The sequence below is a fragment of the Rosa chinensis genome, chromosome 4 (assembly GCF_002994745.2).
Source record: "Rosa chinensis cultivar Old Blush chromosome 4, RchiOBHm-V2, whole genome shotgun sequence".
Lineage (NCBI taxonomy): Eukaryota > Viridiplantae > Streptophyta > Magnoliopsida > Rosales > Rosaceae > Rosa > Rosa chinensis.
In genome coordinates, this window is record NC_037091.1 from 43,068,866 (window position 1) to 43,087,556 (window position 18,691).

An 18,691-nucleotide genomic window follows, 5' to 3' on the forward strand; every position below is an offset into this window, starting at 1 on the left:
GTACAAAATTCAAAATGCGTGAGGTAAGCAAACTTGACGATAATTAGAACCACATTCAGAATGATTTCACCTGATCAGTTCTGATTTATTTCACTTGCCCTTATATATGTTAAACAGCAGAAACTGTTGCAAGAAAAAGCAAATGTGAAAAGTTGTATTCTTGTATCCCTTTATTACATGCTTGGAATTTCACCAATTCGTATCCCTAGCCCAAGATCGCACCCATTTTATTAAGAGAAAAATCTAGAATCATAAAGAACACCACAATCAACAAAGAAGCTAAGTTTTAACGTGGTTCACCCCAATTTGTCCACGGCAATAATCCACTAATGTCAAAATAAAATGTTCTTTTGTTAAGTAATCTCGCACTTTCTCTCACCCATTCTCAACAGAGAACCCCAATTACACCCAAAGCTCACAAACACTTGATCTCTCAGTTCTCCATGAAAATTATCAACCAAGCGACTAATGCTCAAAGGAGTCAAAGAACATAATATTTTAGACTACCACAACTGATGCCATTTTTACCTCGCCAAAGATAATTGCTCAAATCACAGAAATATGGCTTGATAATTGAAAGTATAAGAAGTGCCGAGAATCTCACAATAAGCTCCACAACCATATATGAGTAACTCATAAACAAGCCCACGGTACCAAATTGTCCAGGTCCTCCAGGACTTGTTTGTTGCTCCATTTGTTAAGCTTTCATTGAAACACCAAGGGAGCACAAAAATGTGAAATCTGACAGGAGGTTGTTCATACAGCTCGCAGATACTAGAATGCCTGTTTCCTAGAAACCATTCATGCTTGACCAAATGGCTTATCCAAGATGCAGATGGAGTTTGTTGTCATATAGGGCAAAGTTACCAGCCTTCGCCAGATCCAAACAAACAGCAGCCACCTGAGACCACGAATTTGGGTGCTCCAATTCCTTGATCCTTGAGACAAAATCTGAGTAAGAGAGGAGAGGAGTCAGACTGGAAATTAAAAAAAAAAAAAAAAACCAGGTAATTCACCAAACCTACTAGAAGAAACTGATCAAAAATATCCAAATGAACATAGAAGAAATCATTAAGTCAACATAATAGAAATAGCTTGCAAAGGAAAAACTTAACCAGTGTTTTATCGCAGATACATGAATGGTATCATTATGTAAAGGTGAATCATTATTGTACCACAATGTGCTACTTGGAAGCAGAAGATTGCAGAGATTGGAAATACAGAGAATAGTTGAAACTAATAAAAGGTAACTGATGTTTCATTCTATTTTGCTAAGTTTAGTATACTACTTAAAAGTTTATGAAACATTTGACTACTAAGAAAGAGAAGAAAAAGAAAAACCCATCAAAAGAGGGAAAATACAAAGAATAAAACAGAACATGAGACAGCATAACATTCAATGAAACGAATACATGCATAACATGGAGAACTGAAGTACCTGTACTTCATTTGGACCATGTCAAGTTAAGCTGCTCTTCCATTTGAGCAGGATAGAGAGGCCTGGTGAGAGATTACAAATGATGCCAAAACAATTATAAAGCCAGCACTGCAGTAAGTAAATAGCCTATAGAGCAGAGTACAATGCATTTGAAAACTGGCAAATCAAATTAAAGAGGAACGTGAGGAGGGAAGAAGAGGTAGGGGTTTGAAAAGCTTACAATGATTTTAGGAACTGGTTTGACTTGGAACATCAATGGAAGCGATCGTGCACAACTGAAATTTTAAACACTCAAGGCAAATGTTTCCTCTGGAACTTGAACCCCATGAATATCCCACTGTGCTAGTTTAAGGAGGTCTCTCATAGCTTTAATACAGACCTGATTTTTAAAAGATGATTCGTCAGTGCTGAGGAGAAGGAGGAGAGAAGGATAACAAGTTTACTTCTTTTATTAAATGCTTCAAACAGCTTTTCCACAACAAAGCAATGACGCGCTACACTGAATAGTCGTGAAGGAAAAATCTGTGGATAGTTTACAGTTGTGGAGGTGAAAGGGATCTCGAAAGTTTACAGTTGATTTTAAACAAAGTACTGAGCATCTAGGATATTAATGTTAACTTTACCATCCATTCATATTATTGGAATACAAGTAATCTCACAATTGGGACCCTCAGCATAACTTCACGTAGACGGTGAAAACCAATAATTTCCAGTTGCAGTAATATGGTGAGGTTCCTGCTAGATTCAGCAGTAAGTAGTTTTTCACATCATTGTTCGAGGGATCACTATTGTCTGACAACTGCAAATGAATGAGGGTCTGAATTGTTCTGGCGAATACATTACAATAAATGCCATTAAACATCACTCCCTCAACTCAAAATAAGAACAATAATGTACATCCTTATCGATGTCTTTTTGGTTATACTAGAGGATGAACTTTCCCATTGCAAAAACTAGTACTCACAAAGGAAATGAAATAATGGGACACAAGAAATGAGGATAACTGATAAGTTAAAAAAACTAGATGGAAGCAATACAGGGAACAAGAACATACACAAATTACTCATTTGACAAAGATACTTACAATCTACCTTTGGAATATTAGAAGCCAGCCACTTATGTCTGCTGTCCTCATCTTTTGTTTGCATAGCTTCCACTTTAGGTGGATACTTCTCAATTTCTCATTCTCATAGCTGATGCTGATTAACACCTGAGAAAAGTATAACAGGTTACAATGACTATACAACCTATGAATAAAGTGAAGCTAAGTAATTAAGCAATCATCCTAGTAGGGTTGCATCAATATATTCCAAGTTCATTATGCGTCATAAACATCAGAAGAAAACAATGTTGTGGAAACTTCTTTATCAAGTAACTGCACCACTGGTTTCAAACAACTCTGTATGCAGCTAAAAGATATCGAAACCTCGTAAATTTGTAAAGGAAAGTTACTTAATATTAAATCAGCGGGGAATGAAAATGCAAATGGCAATCGAGGAATTGACTATTAATCAAAATGGTTATAGATGTATTTTTATTTCATTGCAAGTCTTCCTTAAAGAATGGAACATGGCATCCAAACCAGCATTGCATTTCATGGAAAAGATGTTAAATTCTAAGTTATAACAGACTGAAATGATTTCTAATAGTATGTCTATCCTTCATGAGGGAGCAAATATGATATAATTAGATTGAATTTAATTAAGTATATTTTTCCAGTATCATGGTCACCTTATCTTCAATGAAACACAGCAGACAAGCCATACATGGGTGATTGAACTACTGGGACTGGATCATCACCTATTAAGCATCATTTGATCTTCCCATCAAGTGCGATAGAGCCTGCTACCATATAATTTATACCAAAAGGAAAAAGTAGGATTGGTTAATGCATTACTGGTTAAAGTGAAAAAAGAAATGTGAGAAGAGAAGAAAAGATGGTGCTTTGAAAAGCTTACCCTGCTTTAGGGATACATTTCTGGCAATTGGGAATTGATTAACCTTGTAACGTGAACAGACATTCTAGTTCAGGAAGGCAGGCATTCCGCAGCTTCATCGCACTGAGTTAAGAAAGATGAAAAATGAGACATAATAAGAAATAAATTTGTAGGAAAAAAGAAAAGAAAATGAAAATAGATTGATTTGGTTAACAAAATTACACCGAACATCTGGGATGTGAGAAATCTTGGACCATTCTGAGCCAGTCTCCTTGGTGCATGTTTCTTTGAGCAGGGGACAGCTTATACCAACGAGAGACTTCAATTTGGTGAGGTTTTTCATAGCATTTGGTGTAGGTAGATACTTGAGATTCTCACACTCCCAGAGCCACAGAGACTCAAGAGATGTAAGATTTCCCAACCACTCAGGAAGAGCTTCTAGTCCGATCAAATTTTGTGAATCATGTGGTGGTGCAAGCTGAAAATCAGGGAAGGCGTCCAGTTCCTCCCACAACGGCCCAATATTCAGATACTGAAGAGAGGTGCAAAATTGGAGCACACTCGGTAGGCACAATAATCTCTGACAATGACTAACCTTCCAGCTCCGGAGAGATGGGATGCCCTGTGTGATTGGAATTGATGTTAGATTATGACAATGCCCAATCTCCAATTCCTGAAGAGAGGTGCAGTAGTTGAGCCCACTTCCTATGCTTGATAATCCCTCACAAGCCCAGATCTTCAATATCTGGAGAGATGGCATGCCCTGTGCGGTTGGAATTGACATCAGATTAGGACAATGATGTATATCCAACTCCTGGAGAGAGGTGCAGTAATCGAGCCCAACCTCTAGGCTTGATAATGCCTCACAACCATCGATGTTCAATTGACGGAGAGATGCGATGCCCTGTGTGATCCGAATCGACTCTAGGCTGAGACAATCTTCTATCCTCAACTCCTCAAGAAGAGGGAGCGTGTCAGATACATCAAGAGCAATACACGTCAACTCATCACAATCACTAACCTCTAAATGTGTGAGACTATTGTTACTGTTCAGTATCGCTTCTGGTAGACAAGTGAGTCCCTTTACACCACTTATTTTGAGATTAGTGAGAGTGGTAAGTTGAGCGCTTATATTTTCTACTGGCATGCTGTTTCCCAATCCATACATCACCAACCTCTTGAGACGTGGAAAACGACTCGGAGCATTTCTCAATTTAGGACAGTCACTGAGATGCAACTCATCGAGGCGAGGAAATACCACCACAACTTCTCCTTCAGCTGATATCCATTCAATGAGCTCTTGGCACTTGTTGATGTATAATGTTTTCAGTGCTCGAAATGAAGTTGTACCAGTACCATAAAACTCAGCTCCCAGACGTATCAGCTTATTCATCTCAATATAAAGAGATCTTAAATTAGGTAGATGGCCGAGTGTTGGGATTCCTTCACAATTGTTGCAGTTGTCTAATCCAATCTTCTTCAAATTTTGGAGACCCGTTATCCATGACGGAAGTCTAGCACCCTTGAAATACTCAATGTTCAAGCTTTGCAAATTAAGATGAGGTTTCAAGCCATCTAGTACATCCGTCTCATTGTCATTAGGTGGCTCATCGTATGTCCATGTACATGTTAACTCGCTCAACTGACTCTTCTCCATTAAGCAAGCACTCTTTGCTTCTTCTCCATCCCTTGCACGTTCTAGCCTATAGATAATTAAGTGGCCTCTCAAATGCTTCAACCCACCCAACTCCTCCATTGTAGGACCAGTCTCCTTACCCACAGTAAACCAAGGTAATGTTTGGATTTTAGTTAATCGCCCCACAATCCCAGCCTCAAATTCCATTGGCGGTATTATGCCATCTTGATAAAGATGCCTCAAGTTGATCAAATTTTGAATCTCCTTTGGACATTTTTTTAAGATACCACGGTAATCTCAGTGTTTGGAGGTTATAGAGCTTGCCAATAGACTCTGGGAATGCTTCGAATTTTGCATGAGAAAGATCTAGATACCTCAAGTGCTTCAATTTGTCGAGTGAATTTGAAGAATCCTGGTTCTTTACCTCACAGAAACTTAAGACACGTAAAGCTCTTAACTTTGGTAAAATGATATTAAGAACCTGGACACTTGAAAAGAGTGAGCGCAGTCTTGAAATACTTGCTTCTGGCACACTTTCTAGATCTGAAGAAGTAATCCGTGCAAGATGTCGAATCTCATGATCATCCATCTCACACTTGGATACTTCGTTTGCAAGATCATGCACAAGATCATGCATTTTGCATCCGGTGATAACGCCATCCTCATCATCCTTTGTAGCATCTTGAAACAAGGAGTCCTCCAGTAGAGTATCAAAATACTTGTTGCCTATATCCTCCATTTCAATCCCTTGCTTGCTTTGGAGCAAACCTTGAGCCATCCATAGTAGGATCAAGTTATCTCTTTCAATGAAGGAACCTCTCTCGAGCACGGAGCAATATGCAAAACATTGTTTCAACGGTGATTTCAAATAGTCAAAACTCAACCTCAGAACCGACATGATCCTGCTATCTTCTTCAACGGATAATGAATGCCATATTTTACTTTCTAGAATTGACAACCAATCATTGTTAGTACGCATCAAGCTTCCCAAAACCTACAGTTGTATGAGTTTCAAATTTTAGCACAACTTAGTCTATACATATCAAATAGTTCATCTACACATTAAATAATCAATAAGGTGATCAAAGATACTGCACCTTTGCTGCTAATGGAAGACCAGCACACTTTTTGGCAAGCTCCCTTCCAATTCCCTCTAGTTCTGAAGGTATCGGAGCATTAGGATTTGCAAATGCTCTATCCTTTAATATGGACCAACATTCATCATCCGATAAAGTTTCTAAATTCCACCTACGAAATGCTTTCATGATTGATGCAACATTGGATCTACGAGTGGTGACAATCACAGAGCTACCCTTGGCAAAATTTAATTGCGACAAACAACTCATCAACTTATTCCAATTATCAGCATCCTCATTCCAAACGTCATCAAGTACAAGAAAGTACCTTTTCTGTTCCAACTTCTGCTGGAGGCTTTCCATCAATGCTTGCTGATTTGAAGAGTCTATTCCCGTCACGCCACATGATTGCACCATTCGATGTAAAATTGAATTGACATCAAAAGTATTTGATACGTACACCCAGAGTGTTGTATCAAAGTACTTTTTCATTTCACCTTCTTGCAGTTGCTTGGTAACTGAGCGAGCCAAAGTTGTTTTACCTAGGCCTCCCAATCCTACAATAGCCATCACCGAAGGAATATTTTCTTGATTGTGGGAGGTGGTCAAGGTTGCAATTATACCTAACACAACCTGATCCCTTCCAACAATTTTTGCATCTTTCTGGGTGAATTCAATTTTCTCTGGGAATGAGGTTGTTTCCCTGTCCCGCCTACCTTGACTTGCTGCGGCACCTCCATTTGATCTGAAGAGTCCCACGCTAGCTGCTCTTTTGTTGAGATCATCCAAGGATGTGTTGATGTTGTAAATCTTGCGTGCCATCTTGTTAGGACTCGTATATTTGTCATGGGCTATTTTGTTTTGTGGGCTTTGTTGGGCTGTGTTTCATGTTATCATTTTAGGCCGTGGTCCATATAGAGGGTTCTAGATAGTTTTCCCCACTCATTTACTTAAATAGTAGGCATCCATTGCTGTAAGGGATATTGAAGCTTTCATTTATTTGTTTCCTTAGTTTTCTTTCATTTCCTTCTTTTACTATGTCGTTTTACGACTACGATCCCGGGGATCGTAACAACTGGTATCAGAGCCCGCAACTGGGCCTGTTTCCGGCGGGTTACGGCAGTGGGATATCCGACAACTATTACTGTGCTTGGGCAAATCATCTTCACGGTAACCCCTATAGCCAAGCTCAGATGGTGACCAACTTCACACAACCCAACCCTTACCCTCCTCCGCCACACAACCCTTCTGCAACCATCATCAATGGCCACCTACTCCCTCACCAATTTCCATGTGTTCCTCAGACTCACTCACATTTCACCCCACCTCCACACTTGCAACCGATTCATCCTATTGCTCCACCTTCACCTATCATTGCATTATCTGAAGGTCAGGTGTTCGATCCACCTTCACCGCAGCCACTCACTTTTGTGCCCCAACCTCAATTTCCAGATCCCAAACCTCCATCGTGTTTTCGTTTAGTGGGCAACTGTGAGCCCCTAGCTCTATTCACGGGTCGGATCCAAACCACACCATCTTCTTCTTCTTTATCATTCGACCCACACACCTACCTTGTAGAGGCTACAAATCTATCTTCTCCGCCACTAATTTTCGGTGTTCCGGAGCAAATAAAGGTTCTCCATTCCAAGCTTGCCGTCTCCGCCCTCATGGAAGAGCTCCAGAAGCCTCACCAGTCCCTCTGCGTCGCCGTCGCCGAGGAGGGCAACCTCGCCACTCAGGTCGACTTCGCTTCACCGAGCCGGAATCGCGATGAGAAACTCAAACGCGACGACGTCGTCTCCAAGGGCGTCGACCTTGCAGTCTTGGAAGCGTTAAAGAAGGGAGCCACACCGGAAACACTCGACCCTCGAACCGTAAAAAGGCTGGTCCTGGCCGTGGAGCCCGCTCAATCCTTCACTTCCCAGCCGCAGCAACCGTTAAATCAACACCACATGGACAAATTCGTGACTCCTCCGCCACTGGCACAGTTCACTGCCCGCTTGCCTCCTCTGCTGGACGACGCCGTTTCAGCTCAGCCGAACGACAACCTTGCATCCTTTTGCTGGGTAAGGGATACTAGCACTACAGTCTCTAATCCGTTCAATTTTCTGAATGATGATTGTAATGGTATGGGTTTTGTGTTTGATGCTGATGGTATTGATGAGCAATTGGATAATGGGAAGAGTGTCGAGAAGAGGGCTGAGGTGAATAGTGGAGATGGTAGAGAGTTCAGTGAGCCTGAGCGTGTCATTGGTAAGCAGGACGAGGGTGAAGATGAGGAACAGCTTAGCAATGGAATGTCAGAATTTCATGCCCTCCAACTGTTTGATAAAATGCCGAAGTTAGATGGGTTTGATGATATGGAAAATGATGTCAAGCAACTTATTTTTGAAGCTGCACTTGTTTCTGCAAGGATGTATAATGAATGGCACGAGCCACATAAAGAATTTGCAGTTGATTTGGAGCACAACCAATATCGACCCTTCCAAGGATTGACTTGTTTGATGCAAATTTCTACAAGTACTGAAGATTTTATAGTAGATACTTTGAAGCTTAGAATTCATATTGGTCCATATCTTAGGGAAGTTTTCAAGGACCCTCCTAAGAGAAAAGTGATGCATGGAGGTCGAGATATTGTGTGGTTTCAACGGGCTTTTGGCATTTATAGCTGCAATTTGTTTTACACGGGCCAGGCCTCAAGGGTATTGAAATTGGAGAGAAATAGTTTGGACTATCTTTTGCATCACTTTTGTGATGTTTCTGCCAACAAAGAATACCAGAATACTAATAGATCACCTGTTGGGAACTCAATTCTCTACTCTGAGGTTCATACTTCAACGGGTTTTGGCAACAGATTCTTGAATGATAATTTGGGTGAAGAAAATGTTTTTGTTGGAGACAGCTTTCGGAAAATGCAAATAAATTCTGAAAGGGTGCTGGAGTTAATATTAGGGAAGTGGAAATCAAGAGTTACGGCCAAAACACAATCTGAAGCAAAGTTAGTGCAATGGTTTATTCTTTGCTTGCAGCTTTGTCATTGTGAGACGAAAGAGATTATACTCTTTTGCAAGGAAGCATTTGACGGAATTGGTGAAATGACTCAAACATCTTTGTCTCAGGTATTCACTACTTTGAATTTAAATGATCAAGATGTTAGAAGAGCTTTTGAGAGTTTCTTGTCTGCTATGATTAAGCTCTATAATCATAGTTTCTTGAACTCTAAAGTTGAAGTAGAAATTTGGCCTCCTGATGGGGAATGGTTGGATTTGGATGGAGAAATGTATTGTCGAGTTGTTAGAGGATTTCTTGATAATAAAAATGTGAAAGAGTTGGCAGTTTTGATTATTAAAGCTCAGAAGCTAGAGTCTTCTACAATTGTGGTTGATAGATCATGCTGTTGCAGTCTTATTATTGTTTGTGCACATGAACTGCAAACTGCTAAAGGTACACGTGAAAGCCACTGCTTGGAATTGGAGGTAAATGCAAAAGAAGCTAAACTTGAATTACAAAGGAAGTTGAACAAACTTGAGTCCTTGCTAACAGGTTTAGAGAAGAATGAGAACGAACTAGAGGCATCTTTAGAATCTGTATCAGGGAAATGGAAACATAAACAAGGATCTTTCCAAAGTTTTGTAGACTATCAAGCTGGAGCTTTGACGGAACTAAATGCTGCTTTGCAATCTACAAGGCTTGAAATCTTGAGTGCAAAACAAAGTCACTCTGAAGAATTTAATTGCATGGGATCGAAGCCTGGAGGATTAGCAGATGCAGCAGAAAAGTACCGTGTAGTTCTTGCTGAGAAGGTTTTTGTTAGGATACCTGAAGTCAGTGTTGTTTCTTGGAATGTCATGATAACTGGGTATATCCTGATATTTCAGAGTCAGAAAGCTATAGAATATCTACCAAGAATACAAACTCGGGGCTTTGGACCTGATGAGGTCACATATATTAATCTGCCTGCAGCATGTGTCAAGGCTGGTGATATAAAAAGAAGCCACCAAATGTCCGATAACATCTCACGCCCAAATGTGATGTCAGTGAATGCCATTATTTCTGTCTATTTCCAGAATGAAGACCACATGGAGGTAATCAAGCTTCTCAGGGAAATGTTGTTTCGAGGTCTGCATCTTGATCAAAGTACATTGGCAATTGCCCTCAGCTCTAGTGCATTAATGGGGATATTTGCATGGAGGACCTTTCCACTTTCCACCTTTATGATTCTTGGTGCATTGCTGATATCAGTCTCACATGCAAAGATGCTTGAGAAGTGTTTGGGGGTTGATTATTTTTTGCAAGCTGCAACTCTGCAAGAATTGGTACAAGAGTTGGTGGGAGATGGTATTCCACTTGTCCTTCCACCTAATATACAAGACAATGAAGAAGATGGTGGACTTACTGTAAACAATGAAGATGTGAGAGTTGATGTTGTTGCTTCAAAATTAGTTTCCAGTGATCAGATTTCTCTATATAAGCTCTTGGTTTACATCATGCTTCTTGGTCTTGGGTGTCTTATGAAGGCTTTGGCTTTGCTGCTTGGTGAATATTTTGAAATGTGGCAGGCTGCACCCATTGCTTCCTTGAAAGTTGTTAAATTTGTGAGGAGCACCATAACAAAAGTGATGGCACAATTGGTGATTAATGTCATGAACCTATTGTTTCGAGTTGTGCAGAATATCATTGCTGTGATTACATATTCAGCTCCACTTGCTGCCGTTCAGACCTTACATGACAACCATACTTCTATGGAGAAATTTTGGGTGGACGTTGCTCATGCAGAAATTGGTAGCTCTCTCTATTTTTCTACCATTACTACAGGCATGAGGGCATGCCTTATTTTAGGGGGGCAGAATTGTTAGGACTCGTATATTTGTCATGGGCTATTTTGTTTTGTGGGCTTTGTTGGGCTGTGTTTCATGTTATCATTTTAGGCCGTGGTCCATATAGAGGGTTCTAGATAGTTTTCCCCACTCATTTACTTAAATAGTAGGCATCCATTGCTGTAAGGGATATTGAAGAATATTGAAGCTTTCATTTATTTGTTTCCTTAGTTTTCTTTCATTTCCTTCTTTTACTATGTCGTTTTACGACTACGATCCCGGGGATCGTAACACATCTTGAGACGAAATACAACAGGATTGTTGCAGAAGAAGCCGAGTATCTTCTTATCCAGGCTTGTCTCCTCTATAACGATCCGATCTACTTCATATTGAACTTCCTCCAAGATATCTTCTGCATCATGAGCTACACCTATAAGCCTCTTCATCCAATTGATCCTTGTCCGCAGTTCTCGATCTTCAAGTTCGGGCGCAGCATCATGCATCATGTCCCTAATCTGGTTTGAGGATTCTCTGAGCTTATTTAGCTCTTTGCGGAAACAGCAGACGATTTCGAGTCCCAATTGATCAGCAGCAACTGAAGCCACCTTACTCACTACTCCTCCGGCCGCTGAGGTAAGAAGAGAGAGCTCAAACATCTTTCCGGGGTCTTCAGAATCACTCTCAAACTCAACGGTGAATAGTTACGCAAGCTCCAAGAGTCAGTCACAGAGGCGGAGAGTGTTCTAAGTAGTCTATTGTTGTTGTACGTAAAGCTTTTAGCGAACAATTCTTGGGTTCACCCCCTGTGTGAACCTGCAGGTTCACCTCTCTCCCAACCTACCAATCAGAAATAGCCACATATCTTTTGAGTGAAAAAAAATAAAACTCTAACTTAACTATTAATAAAAGAAATAATAAAAAATAAAAAATGAGTTCTAACTCAATTAGGAACGACGTTAGTTAACGCCGTTCCCAAATCCATATGGTTTTTTTGGCGAGGACGAAGAACAGAGAAAGTCTTGAAACTGAGACGTCGCTAGGTCAATCCATACTGATTGAGCTCCACCTATGGATACCATCTCTGACGAACAGACGCTTGGACAGGAGGTAATATTAATATCAGCATATGGTTTTGATCAATTTATATGGTTCGATGAATTCATGATTGAGTTTTGATATTTGCTTATATCAACATATGGTTTCGATTAATTCATCTTTTTTTTTTTTTTGATATGTTTGGTCAATTGAATATGGTTTTGTTGATTATACATATATAGCTATATGATCGAAACCATTGAGTATAGAACGTAGTGGCAGAACAGTGCTATAGCTTAGCTCTTTGATTACGCTTATATAGTAAGAAGTGTGATCATGATTTCTGGAATCTCATTCCTATTATGAAAATTTGGAACCACTTTTATTTAGGTCTTTGTTACCTGATTTTTACTGAATATATATAATTGGGACTCTTACCATGAATCTCAACACCATCTTCTGTAAGATATTTTAATGCAATTGGTGCTGTCTCTCAAAGTCATACTGCATATATAGATTATTTTATATCTCCACTTTGTCTGTGTATACTTGGGATACAACACTAGTAATAAACTTGCCCGAACTGCTGTCTTCTTCTCTAAAGAGATAGTTAATTCAAGTCTCTGTTGCAGTAACTTTTTGTTCCTGGTCAATTGGAATATAGCTTGATCAATTCTTCTTCTTCGGTAATAGTTGATATCGTGGTCAAAATTTAAGGTTGTTGTAGGAAACAAATAAAATTTAGAATTAATATGCATTAATATTGCAGGTTACAAAGAATACAGAATGTATAAGTAATGAGTTATTAAGTGGTAGTGAAGTTGCTTTTCCAGATGAGAATGAATTCAGTTTGCAATGTAATGATGAGTTCAGTTTGCTGGGTGAGAGTGAAATCGATTTGCAAGGTGAGGAAGAAGATGATTTAGTAAGTGAAGATGAAGTTGATGTGCAACCTGAGGAGACTTTTCAATCAAGAAGTAATGATTCTTTTTTAAACTCAAATGAAGACAAAGAGAAGAAAGAAGAACTATATATCGGAATGGAGTTTAGTTCCGATGAGAGTGCATATAGAGCTTATGCTAAATATGGAGGAAAATCTGGTTTCAATGTGAGGAAACAACGCAGGACAAGAAACAAGAAGGGTTTGGTTGTTAGGTTAGTTTATTGTTGCTCAAAAGAAGGTTACCGAAAGACCAAAACAAAGGGGGAAACATCTTATTCAGTACCAGTTACAAGGGTCGGTTGTAAAGCCCATATGAGTTGCTATCGTCAAAACAAAGGAAAATTAAAGATTGTGTCGTTTGAGAGGAATCATAATCATGAGTTGATTAAAACACCTATGAAGCATATGTTAAAGATCAATAGAAGTTTCTCTAAAGCTCAAAAAGAGCATGCTGATGATGCTGAGATGTCAGGAATTTCAGCAAAAGCAACAGTTGAATTGATGAGTAGAGAAGTTGGAGGACGAGAGAATCTTGGTTTTATGGAAAAGGACTATCGGAATTACATACATCGAAAGCGAAGGGTGAAGATGGAAAAGGGAGATGCTGGAGCTATATTGCAATACTTCCAAAAAATGAAAGAGGATAATTCATCTTCTTTTTATTCAATGCAGCTTGATGAGGATGATATGATCACAAATATTTTTTGGGCAGATGAGCGTTCAATAAGTGATTATGGTCTTTTTGGGGATGTCGTTTGTTTTGACACAACTTATCAAATTAACTAATGAATATGGTAGACCATTTGCTCCATTTGTTGGGGTCAATCATCATAAGCAAAAGTGGTGTTTGGTGCAGCTCTATTATATGACGAAACCATTGAGTCCTTTAAGTGGCTTTTTGAGACTTTTCTTGGAGCGATGTCTGGAAAGCAACCAAAGACCATACTTACAGACCAATCTGCAACAATTGCTAGTGCAATAGCAGAAGTATTTCCTGTCACTTATCATAGACTATGTATTTGGCATATTTACCAAAATGCTGCAAAGAGATTGAGTCATGTGTTTCACGGATCACAACAATTTGCTCATGATTTTGGAAAGTGTGTATATGACTATGAGGATGAAGATGATCGGTTATTAGCATGGAATAATATGCTCGAGAAGCACAATTTGAAGGAGGATAAATGGTTAAAGAATTTGTTTGATGTGAGAGAAAAATGGGCATTGGTATACGGGCGACATACTTTTACTGCAGATATGATGAGTACACAACGTAGTGAGAGTATGAATAATATTTTGAAAAAATACTTGAAGCCTAGTTATGACCTGTTGTGCTTCTTTGAACACTATGAGAGAGTTTTGGCTGATCGAAGATATGAAGAATTAATTGCTGACTTCAAGATGATGCAAACTTCTCCTGTGTTATCTGCTAACGTAGAGATGTTGCAACATGCAGAGGAGGTGTATACCCCAGAAGCTTTTAAACTCTTCCAGCAACAATACACAAGTATTGGTGATTATGTTGCTAATAAAGTTAGCAAGTCTGAGATGCAATATGAATACAAAGTATCTTATCGTGGTGTTGCTCGAGAGCATTTGGTAAAATTTGATGCTTCAATGCAAACAATAACTTGTAGTTGCATGAAGTTTAATTTTGTTGGGATTTTATGCCGTCATGCAATGAAAGTGTTGGATAGGAAGAATGTGAGAAGAATTCCTCCTACTTGCATATTAAATCGATGGAGTAAAGAAGCTAAGGCAAGGAGCATCACTAGTTATCATGGACCAAAGACTAATGAAAATCTGAAGCAGTCGATTGGAAAGCGATACAGCCATTTGTGTCGTAATTATCGTGAGATTGCATCCTTTGCCTCAGAACATGAGGAACTAACAAGGTATGCAAATGAATATGCCATTGAGTTGCTTAAAAATTTGGAAGAAAAGAAGAAGAAACTGTTGAAAGAAGATGCATGGGTGATTCAAACATCAGATGTTGGAGCTTTAGAAGGTGAAGTATCAAATGCACGTGGAGTTAAAAGAAAAGCTACTGTTGGACGACCACGCGGTCGTCATGGTAGATTTAAAGGTGTTCTTGAAGGGAAGAGTTGTAAAGCCACATCTAAAGCATCAACATCTCTAGCAAGTAAAGCTGCAGCAAAGAAACAACTATCCTTCCAGGTATTTATTTAAAAATTTCATGAACAAACTAAGCAAATTTATCTATTAGATTTGTAACTCATTACTGTTGAGATAATACAGGACTCTATTCCTACTAGTGACAATTGCGAGCAACAAGAAGTCAATGAATATGAAGTTCTAATGCTTGATTCAGCAACTCAAGTAAGAAATTATTTCTAATCGCAACTAATATTGGCATTTCGGTCTTATTGGGTTTCGTCTTCTTCTTTTTTTATCCTTGTTAAGTGGGATATATTAGTTGGATAATTTTTTTCCTATATGCTTTTGATAGGAGTCCAATCTTAGTGCTGGTACCCAAGTATCAGTTTATGGCACAGGTCTAACTTTGCAGAACGACTTTTCTTTCACTCAAATGCTCCAGGTAAATTGCCTAATTCAGTTACTATTAATTATTTTTAATCTATTTCAATCACTTAGATATTTTGAACTATATTTTGTAGGAAATTTCAATGAATCATATTTGCTCTTCACAAAGCAATGAAGGAGGCAAAGAGCAGTCTGGAAGTTGAAGATATGTAGAAAATCACTGTTTTTTTTTTTGTTCAATATGTACCGGATTTTATTTGTAATTCCAAGATATCCATGGATTTGCTTTTGAATTGAGAAAGGAGAATCTTAAAGACCTATTACAGAATTGATATTGGGGTCTGTACGAAACTACCATAGTATTGTGTTTGTACCATTTATATTGTGTTGGTGCCATTGATATTGGGTCGGAATGGATCAAGTGATCCATTCATAAAGTACCTAAGGTTGGCAAAAGGTATTTATTCTTGTTGTCAGTATTAGTGGTTATCAAAATATAATGATCTACTGCAAACTAATATTGGTGTATCCAAGTAGACAAACTGAAATTTCTTTCTAATGCTTCCAAAACTTTCAGTGTGCTTATAAACTCAATCTTACTAAACCACAACAAAAACTTCATAGAATTGTTGGTTTTGGTTATAGCAAACAACTTCTCAGTGACTTGACAAAATATTGGTAAGCTTCTTATTCGACAGTTCATATCTAAGATGATGAGCACTGCTAGATCCCTCATCATTTCCACATGTCTTGTTCTTTGACATACTGGTCTCCTCTGCTAGCTTTTCTGCCTATTTCTCTGTTTCAATACTTGATCAAAGCAAATGTATCTACCACAAGCCAACTTGTTCATCGCCTCATACACACATGTGCTTCTGCCATTCTCATCACATTCATGGTTGCTAGCACGCCACTTTGATACATCTCTTGGGCTCTTGCATAATAACACATTCACAAGAAAGTGATTTGAATTTGGTTCAAGTCTATTAAAACAAAAGGGTGTTGGTGAATAATGAAAAAAATTAGTCTATTGTCATCTATCAATGAAAAAATGGCCGGTATAAGGGCTCGAAATAATGATTACCTTTTGGGAGAATTTTGAACTTTTTTATCTGTGCAGAGTAACTCATTGCTCCAGCAGTCATGGTTAAAAGAATCATGATCAAACTTGCTTCTTTACTGAGAGCATTCATATTCCAAGTTTCCAACTCCAGACAGCACCAAAATTAAAAGATCGTTTAAAAGAAACATATACAAAGAGCTAAGCTATAGCACTATTCTGCCACTACGTTCTATACTCAATGGTTTCGATCATATAGCTATATATGTATAATCAACAAAACCATATTCAATTGACCAAACATATCAAAAAAAAAAAGATGAATTAATCGAAACCATATGTTGATATAAGCAAATATCAAAACTCAATCATGAATTCATCGAACAGACGCTTGGACAGGAGGTAATATTAATATCAGCATATGGTTTTTATCAATTTATATGGTTCGATGAAGATGGTGTTGAGATTCATGGTAAGAGTCCCAATTATATATATTCAGTAAAAATCAGGTAACAAAGACCTAAATAAAAGTGGTTCCAAATTTTCATAATAGGAATGAGATTCCAGAAATCATGATCACACTTCTTACTATATAAGCGTAATCAAAGAGCTAAGCTATAGCACTGTTCTGCCACTACGTTCTATACTCAATGGTTTCGATCATATAGCTATATATGTATAATCAACAAAACCATATTCAATTGACCAAACATATCAAAAAAAAAAAAAAGATGAATTAATCGAAACCATATGTTGATATAAGCAAATATCAAAACTCAATCATGAATTCATCGAACCATATAAATTGATCAAAACCATATGCTGATATTAATATTACCTCCTGTCCAAGCGTCTGTTCGTCAGAGATGGTATCCATAGGTGGAGCTCAATCAGTATGGATTGACCTAGCGACGTCTCAGTTTCAAGACTTTCTCTGTTCTTCGTCCTCGCCAAAAAAACCATATGGATTTGGGAACGGCGTTAACTAACGTCATTCCTAATTGAGTTAGAACTCATTTTTTATTTTTATTATTTCTTTTATTAATAGTTAAGTTAGAGTTTTATTTTTTTTCACTCAAAAGATATGTGGCTATTTCTAATTGGTAGGTTGGGAGAGAGGTGAACCTGCAGGTTCACACAGGGGGTGAACCCAAGAATTGTTCTTATTGAATCAAGGACAACAGGACCCAAAATCACGAGATGATTGCAACGACAAGGGCCCACCCGATGAGTTCTTTCTTATTTCCAACACCAAATGCTACGATTTCCTTACACTTGCTTATCTGTTTCATAATTTTCCTTAACTCTCAAATTTCCAGTCAAATCTCATTTTTTATTTCCTTTTCAATCTCTTATTACTAGGGGTGGGTTCGGTACGGTACCGGATCTTGAAGCCCAATACCACGTACCGTACCAAACTAAGTTGGTACACAAAAAAGCCTACCATTACCGGCCACAGAAGTCGGTATACCAACTTTTCGGTATACCGATATCTCGGTTCGGTTTCGGTTGGTTGGGCCTAGTATCGAGTTTAAAATTGGGCCAGATTTCAGCTAAGTCCCAACTAAAATTTTAAAGCCCAAACCTGTGAACAAATGAAAAAAATGCAATCCTCACATCAATTTGAAGGGCCAACCTGGAAATGAAAAATAAACTAAAAACTCTCATACATCAACTTCACTACTTGAGTTCATCACTTATTCACTCATACATCAACTCCCTTCATCACTCCATAGTTCATACAATTTTTAAGTCAATAATTCATAGTTCACAGTTAACCCAAATGAGGCCTTGATTAGTTGATTCTGCAAATTCAGTTGAGTACCTATAGCTGCAAAAAAGAAGAAGATAGAAACAAAACATACAAACATCAAACATAAATATAACAGTTCACAATAGCTTTCAGTTTCTGTCAAATGCACCTATCATCAACCTAACGAGGATATTATTCCTACCATTTCATAAAAATGGAATCTTTCACTGTATTTCATGCTTTTTCCTAAGCACACATTTGGCAACAGACACAAACCAACTTCAACTTCTTCTACAAAAGTTCAAAACTTCAAATATCTTAGAAAACCACAACACAGGTCTATCATAAAACTAAAAAATCCACAACCTTTCTCACAAATTCAAAAATTTTGATGCATTACAAAGCAGGAAACGAAAAAAAATAAAAGAACAAGCTTTACCAACAAAAAAAAGCACATACCCAGAGCTGAGGCTTCACTCATCTGAGAGCTC

At 38.3% G+C, this 18,691-nt stretch overlaps 4 protein-coding genes across 8 annotated transcripts; 2 read left to right on the forward strand and 2 right to left on the reverse strand.

Annotated features, from left to right (window-relative positions):
- Positions 1–280: 280 nt before the first annotated feature.
- On the reverse strand, positions 281–6,765 carry LOC112199973 (putative disease resistance protein RGA4). 5 transcript variants are annotated; one of them, XM_040517322.1, is made up of 9 exons: positions 6,416–6,765; positions 6,109–6,319; positions 3,600–6,005; positions 3,397–3,498; positions 3,170–3,280; positions 2,530–2,648; positions 1,659–1,817; positions 1,439–1,500; positions 281–951 (listed from the first exon to the last, which is right to left on the reverse strand). In XM_040517322.1, the coding sequence occupies exons 3-4, from the start codon at positions 5,216–5,218 to the stop codon at positions 3,435–3,437; spliced, it is 1,683 nt and encodes a 560-aa protein (XP_040373256.1). In that variant the 5' UTR covers positions 5,219–6,005; positions 6,109–6,319; positions 6,416–6,765; the 3' UTR covers positions 281–951; positions 1,439–1,500; positions 1,659–1,817; positions 2,530–2,648; positions 3,170–3,280; positions 3,397–3,434. The 5 variants fall into 5 exon arrangements, with proteins under 5 accessions (XP_040373256.1, XP_040373257.1, XP_024196737.1 ...); XM_040517323.1 differs by having other exon boundaries at positions 3,239–3,280; positions 6,109–6,765; XM_024340969.2 differs by having other exon boundaries at positions 6,109–6,765.
- On the reverse strand, positions 5,260–6,909 carry LOC112199353 (putative disease resistance protein RGA3). The gene is made up of 3 exons (XM_024340382.1): positions 6,109–6,909; positions 5,386–6,005; positions 5,260–5,275 (listed from the first exon to the last, which is right to left on the reverse strand). The coding sequence occupies exons 1-3, from the start codon at positions 6,907–6,909 to the stop codon at positions 5,260–5,262; spliced, it is 1,437 nt and encodes a 478-aa protein (XP_024196150.1).
- Positions 6,910–11,972: 5,063 nt separating this feature from the next.
- LOC112199354 (protein FAR1-RELATED SEQUENCE 5-like) lies at positions 11,973–13,668 on the forward strand. The gene is made up of 2 exons (XM_024340383.1): positions 11,973–12,011; positions 12,709–13,668. Exons 1-2 carry the CDS (start codon positions 11,973–11,975, stop codon positions 13,666–13,668), a joined length of 999 nt encoding a protein of 332 aa, XP_024196151.1.
- Positions 13,669–13,800: 132 nt separating this feature from the next.
- LOC112199355 (protein FAR1-RELATED SEQUENCE 5-like) lies at positions 13,801–15,590 on the forward strand. The gene is made up of 4 exons (XM_024340385.1): positions 13,801–15,060; positions 15,142–15,222; positions 15,353–15,442; positions 15,522–15,590. Exons 1-4 carry the CDS (start codon positions 13,801–13,803, stop codon positions 15,588–15,590), a joined length of 1,500 nt encoding a protein of 499 aa, XP_024196153.1.
- Positions 15,591–18,691: the final 3,101 nt, after the last annotated feature.